General features: G+C 46.3%; 1 protein-coding gene across 1 annotated transcript in view; it reads left to right on the top strand.

Moving 5' to 3' along the window:
- The window catches only part of nol4lb (nucleolar protein 4-like b), a 115975-nt gene that overhangs the window by 32849 nt on the left and 75626 nt on the right, over window positions 1–7500 (top strand). Inside the window, exon 4 of the mRNA XM_026154952.2 lies at window positions 1255–1361. Within this exon, the coding sequence (XP_026010737.2) occupies window positions 1255–1361 (107 nt within the window). The remainder of the gene's footprint in view (window positions 1–1254; window positions 1362–7500) is intronic.

Below are 7500 nucleotides of genomic sequence, written 5' to 3'. Positions count from 1 at the left end.
AGAGGAGCAAACGGACGCCATCACAGCGACTTTCACCCATCGAGTTTCTGTGCAGCAACAACCTCCCAGTCACAGCGTCCAACTGATTCTCAGAGCAAGACCCGTGAATCCCAACACGCACACGCACGCACGTGCACGCACACACACACGCACGCACGTTTGTATTTATATCCTTGTGGGGACATCTCATTGACATAATGCTTTCCTAGCCGCTTACCCAAACCATCAAAAATGAACGCCTGACCCAGACCGGGTCCCCATGAGCGCTGTCTGTCCCCACAAAGATGGTAATACCTGTACACACACACACACACACACGGAGTGTATCTGACGCTGGATGGCTCTCGGAGAGGGAAAATTGCTAATTGCCTTCCTGCCTAGCGGGGGTGAGGCTTCACCCCGACACACATTCACAGATTGACACTCTCTTAAACACACACACACACACACACACACACACACACACACACACACACACACACACACACAGACACACACACGGTGGTCCTGCTGCTGTCAGTGTCAATTAACTGTGTCCCGCTCTGCACTGATTAATTGCATTAAATAATTCACAGCTGAACTTTAGTGGGAGTCACTAAACACACAGCATAAAGGTGTGTGTGCGTGTGTGCGTGCGTGCGTGCGTGCGTGTGTGTGAGTGTGTGCGTGTGTGTGTGTGTGTGTGAGTGTGTGTGTGTGCGTGTGTGTGTGTGTGAGTGTGTGCGTGTGTGTGTGTGACACAGATTATGGATCGACAGTAAATCAGTATAATGCAAATATCTGAGCCGTTTTAAAAATGGCGGTCGCTGTACCCCCCAATTGATTTGATCGCCGCTCATGCCTCCAGATGTTAGACACATCCTGAATGAGTGCGAGCACGGCTGGAGGAGGAACATTACAAACTGACTCTCTCACTTCTTCTTCGGCTGCTTTAATCGGGTTTCATTTCTCCCCTCGGGAGGACGAAGGGTCGTGTCTTTATCCCCGGACTCTCTGAGAGCAGCTTTGCATGACTCCCAGTCCAAAATAATCCTTCTTTTTCTCACGCTGAGCCTGATCATCTGACTGAAACAAGCTGCTCTAGCTCCTCCCCCTTTAACACAGCTTCCTTCTGATTTCTGTGACATCATCCAGACCCAAGCGTGTAAACAACACACTGAGCTCGCTGTTAGAAGCACAGGAACAGATATCAGAGCAGGACTCGTCTCTCGGTGATCCTGCGTGCGTCCTAATGGCTCCTCCTCTCCTCTACAGAGAACGACAGGCCAAGCCCTCAGGTGTCAGAGGTCATTGACTACAACGTGCCTCTCACCACCACCTACATGAAGCAGATGAAGCTGCAGAGCATCAGCAGCACTAAGGTACGTGACAGTGGTGTGTTTGCGTGCGTGAGAGGAGACGTTACAGAGGAACTCTGGGAGGTCGAGCACCCATCCCTCCGCAGGAACACTCCTCCCGTCTGCACGATCTCACGCCTCATCTCTTCTCCGGCCGTTCTGGTTTTTTCAGGTTACATCACATCCTGTGGCTCTGTCAGCTTCCTGTCTGTCTGCGTCACGCCGTCTCTTCTCTTATTTCCCCTCCGCATGTCGACCTTTACACCTGCCTTTGAAGCTGCTGTAGAAACGGAGACTTTTTCACATGGTTAAACAAACCCCGCCTCTAACTGTAGGTGTGTTGCTGGGTGACCTGGAAGACGTTGAATGGTTAATGGTCACTTTGGTTTGAACGTGTTGGGAACGGAGTTCTGCAGCGGTCCAGACTAATTCCAGTCATTCACCTCCTGATCATATTTCAGCGTAGAGTCGATAATTGGATTCGACTGAATGATGACGTCCACAGTCAGGAAACATAACAGGGCGGAGCTCCATCATCAGCTTCACCCTCAGCTGGTGGGGGCTGCGACTGCTTCATTCCACATTGTTCCAACACCTCTATCAATACCACACACTCGCTGACAGTCATATAGCTCACGTGTGTGTGTGCGTGTGTGCGTGTGTGTGTGTGTGTGTGTGTGTGTGTGTGTTAGATAAGGGGAATCGAGGGCTGAGCCCTTTTCAATTAAGCCGAGCGTCGGGTTAATTAGCTGAGGAGACAGAAACACACATTCAAGTGCTGATTTACTTTGGTATGCCAGTACATCCACACACACACGCACACACACGCGCACGCACACACACGCGCACGCACACACACGCGCACACACATGCACACACACGCACATGCACACACACGCACACATGCACACACATGTATGAGGTGCCGTAAGGGACATTATTACTGAAACGCTCTCACACACACTACTGAAACGCTCTCACACACACAACTGAAACGCTCTCACACACACAACTGAAACGCTCTCACACACACTACTGAAACGCTCTCACACACACACTACTGAAACGCTCTCACACACACTACTGAAACGCTCTCACACACACACTACTGAAACGCTCTCACACACACTACTGAAACGCTCTCACACACACACAACTGAAACGCTCTCACACACACACTACTGAAACGCTCTCACACACACTACTGAAACGCTCTCACACACACACTACTGAAACGCTCTCACACACACACTACTGAAACGCTCTCACACACACACAACTGAAACGCTCTCACACACACACTACTGAAACGCTCTCACACACACTACTGAAACGCTCTCACACACACACTACTGAAACGCTCTCACACACACTACTGAAACGCTCTCACACACACTACTGAAACGCTCTCACACACACACTACTGAAACGCTCTCACACACACACTACTGAAACGCTCTCACACACACTACTGAAACGCTCTCACACACACACAACTGAAACGCTCTCACACACACAACTGAAACGCTCTCACACACACAACTGAAACGCTCTCACACACACACTACTGAAACGCTCTCACACACACTACTGAAACGCTCTCACACACACAACTGAAACGCTCTCACACACACTACTGAAACGCTCTCACACACACACAACTGAAACGCTCTCACACACACTACTGAAACGCTCTCACACACACACAACTGAAACGCTCTCACACACACTACTGAAACGCTCTCACACACACTACTGAAACGCTCTCACACACACACTACTGAAACGCTCTCACACACACTACTGAAACGCTCTCACACACACTACTGAAACGCTCTCACACACACACTACTGAAACGCTCTCACACACACACTACTGAAACGCTCTCACACACACTACTGAAACGCTCTCACACACACACAACTGAAACGCTCTCACACACACAACTGAAACGCTCTCACACACACAACTGAAACGCTCTCACACACACACTACTGAAACGCTCTCACACACACTACTGAAACGCTCTCACACACACAACTGAAACGCTCTCACACACACTACTGAAACGCTCTCACACACACACAACTGAAACGCTCTCACACACACTACTGAAACGCTCTCACACACACTACTGAAACGCTCTCACACACACAACTGAAACGCTCTCACACACACACAACTGAAACGCTCTCACACACACTACTGAAACGCTCTCACACACACACTACTGAAACGCTCTCACACACACACTACTGAAACGCTCTCACACACACACTACTGAAACGCTCTCACACACACTACTGAAACGCTCTCACACACACAACTGAAACGCTCTCACACACACAACTGAAACGCTCTCACACACACACTACTGAAACGCTCTCACACACACACAACTGAAACGCTCTCACACACACAACTGAAACGCTCTCACACACACTACTGAAACGCTCTCACACACACAACTGAAACGCTCTCACACACACTACTGAAACGCTCTCACACACACTACTGAAACGCTCTCACACACACACAACTGAAACGCTCTCACACACACACAACTGAAACGCTCTCACACACACAACTGAAACGCTCTCACACACACAACTGAAACGCTCTCACACACACACAACTGAAACGCTCTCACACACACTACTGAAACGCTCTCACACACACTACTGAAACGCTCTCACACACACTACTGAAACGCTCTCACACACACACAACTGAAACGCTCTCACACACACACAACTGAAACGCTCTCACACACACTACTGAAACGCTCTCACACACACAACTGAAACGCTCTCACACACACACAACTGAAACGCTCTCACACACACACTACTGAAACGCTCTCACACACACACTACTGAAACGCTCTCACACACACACAACTGAAACGCTCTCACACACACACAACTGAAACGCTCTCACACACACACTACTGAAACGCTCTCACACACACTACTGAAACGCTCTCACACACACTACTGAAACGCTCTCACACACACTACTGAAACGCTCTCACACACACTACTGAAACGCTCTCACACACACTACTGAAACGCTCTCACACACACAACTGAAACCAGAGGCATTTCTGCTGAACAGGAAGTTGTTTCCTGACAAGGAAACTGATGGAAAAAGTGGTATATTTCAAAACACTACAAGGATTTCTACTCAGCAACCTGCTAGTACAGCAGTCCCCAACCTTTTTTGCGCCACGTAAACGATATAAAAATAAAAAAAACGATAAATACCATGAAAACCATAAATAGAAATGTGTTCGAATTTTTGTGGAGGAATAAAACCCATTACATAGAAAGATCTCAGCTTGTGAAGGGAGACAATAAAGGTGGTATCAAAACTCCAGAATTGGAATTTATGGTTGGCACCCTTAGAATTAAATGGTTAAAATCTTGTCTGTCACAGCCAGACTCTACTTAGCTCCACATCCCATGATTCTTGTTTAATAAAATAGTATACAGGATTAGACTTTATTTTGAAATGTGATTTTGCGGCAAATAAAATCCCCATAAAGATATCAAACTTTCCAAAACAGACGTTGCATTTTTGGGAAAATGAGATTTACCCACAACTTCTCCCCATAATTCAACCTTATGGAATAATAGGGTAATAACACTTAATCAAAAATCAATTTTCAAGAGTGACTAGTTTGAACAAAAATATTATATTCATAACAGATTTGTTGGATGATAACGTTGTCGTTCTAAGTTACACAGACTTTTCAGAAAAATATTGTCTAAACTGTTCTCAAAGAGAATATAACAAATTTTGTGAACTGGTCCCACTGCCTCTGCTTCATTTGATTAAAATTTTTATGATATACAATAATTTCTCATCAGTGCTCCCAAATTTATTGCTAGGGCAATGTCAGCTGTTTGATAAAAATGCAATAAGAAATTTGTTAGTAGTTTCTTCAAAGACAAAATATTTCATAGTTACAACAGAATGGTTACATGGCATGGTTCTAATTTAGTTATTTCATATACACTGGATAAAGCATACTAAAAATTTATGAAATAGCCTATTCTACCTAAAGTTAAAGAAACACACTTTAAACAAAACTAATACTGTGGCAGAATTTCTAAAAAAAGAGATTTGGCTTTGAGGTGGATCAGTGTTCTTTTTGTACTGATGAAAATGAAACCCTAGAACATCTTTTTTTTCTATGCCCTATCACACAATGTATTTGGTGCAACTTAAAAAATTCGATTTCCCTAAATATTAATTTTAAATTTTGTGAGGTTTCACCTGAGATTCTGGCATTTTGGGTAAAATAAATTTATATTAAAAAATCGATTCAGGATTTTAATGAATCGATTTCACGTTATCCAAAGCCAGAATCGATTTTAATCAATAAATCGATTATAAAAACCCACCCCTAACTAACAGGTTGCTGAGTAGACATCTGTGTAGTGGTTTGTTTGAAATCTAACACTTTTTCCTTCAGTTTCCTTGTTAAGAATGAACTTCCTGTTCAACTGAAATGTCTTGGTTTTTCAGTAGTGTGTGTGAGAGCTAAAATTTCAGTTGTGTATGTGTGAGAGCTAAAATTTTAGGTGTGTGTGTGTGTGAGAGCTAAAATTTTAGGTGTGTGTGTGAGAGCTAAAATTTTAGGTGTGTGTGTGAGAGCTAAAATTTTAGGTGTGTGTGTGTGTGAGAGCGTTTCAGTAGTGTGTGTGAGAGCGTTTCAGTTGTGTGTGTGAGAGCGTTTCAGTTGTGTGTGTGAGAGCGTTTCAGTAGTGTGTGTGAGAGCGTTTCAGTAGTGTGTGTGAGAGCGTTTCAGTAGTGTGTGTGTGAGAGCGTTTCAGTAGTGTGTGTGTGAGAGCGTTTCAGTAGTGTGTGTGAGAGCGTTTCAGTAGTGTGTGTGAGAGCGTTTCAGTTGTGTGTGTGAGAGCGTTTCAGTAGTGTGTGTGAGAGCGTTTCAGTAGTGTGTGTGAGAGCGTTTCAGTAGTGTGTGTGAGAGCTAAAATTTCAGTTGTGTGTGTGAGAGCGTTTCAGTAATAATGTCCATTACGGCACCTCATCCACATGCGCACACACACACACACACACACTCCCGCTTCGCTCTGGTCTGCCGGTGATGTCCGAGCCATTTCATTGGTTCGTGGCGTCTCATTATCGAGCTCGTGCAAACACGTTTGTTGCCTTGGTTACGCTCAGCATCGTTTTCAGCTGAATTTTTTAAAAACCTTTCTGATGTTTTCCTTTTACAAACCTTTGACCTTTGACCTCTGCTGCACTCTGCCATGTGACGGCGGCCTCGTTGGTTTTGTGGGGAGTCGCTGTGAGTTTGACCCTCAGACGGCGGCTAATTATTGGTCCGTGCTTCAGAGGTTTGGGAGCAAAGTAAGAAATGTAAATGCTTCAGCGTGAACAGGCGCGCATCGATCTGCAGCCGTGCATCGCCCTGTGATCAATAAAAACACGCCGCTTCTGTTTTGCGCCTCCGGCCGTTCGAGTTCGATGTGATCTGGGTCCGCGATCAATATCAGATCCGATATCTGAAGCTGTTTGCCGATAATCAGCGTCTGTGCCTGCGTGTCGGTCATGGAGACGATTTTTAATGAGCTCTCAGGCTTCCACAGCGTGTGCAGCATTTCCTGTTGGCTTCGTGTGAGCAGATATAATCCGACTAAAAGCCCGCCCTGACAGGGCAGTGTGCAGCGTTTCACCGATGGAGGGGACCGCTGTGTGGATGCTGAACGTAGCTGTTGGCCGCAGCTCCTTTTGGACATATTTTCCAAAGCGATCACGTGACTGGGAAAAACTGGAGAATTTGCAGCGATTGCACTGAATTTTTGGGGGATTCAGAAAGCTGGAGGCGCAACACCGTCAGCCTCAGAGCGACCTGTGACGGCACAGCCAGTCTCGATGCGGCTCGTAGCGCCTGGTTCCCAGCTGCTCGTGTTCCCTGTCATTCTGCAGGTAACTCGCCGTCCTGCAGCTTCGCGTCTCCGGTCAGTTTTAAACCCATGATTGGGAGGAGTTAATGTGAACAACAGATTGCAGGTGATTGCCAGACTGTCTCCGTGGTAGCGCCAACTTATCGCTGAAGTCTCTGTGACGACATCAGCTGACCGGTGCTCAAAGGCGGTGCGCTTCCTGCACGCAGAGCTGCACGCACGTTTC

The sequence above is a fragment of the Astatotilapia calliptera genome, chromosome 20 (genome assembly GCF_964374335.1).
Source record: "Astatotilapia calliptera chromosome 20, fAstCal68.1, whole genome shotgun sequence".
NCBI lineage: Eukaryota > Metazoa > Chordata > Actinopteri > Cichliformes > Cichlidae > Astatotilapia > Astatotilapia calliptera.
The sequence above is the reverse complement of the archived record's forward strand: the minus strand, read 5'-3'. Positions and strand labels throughout refer to the sequence as shown.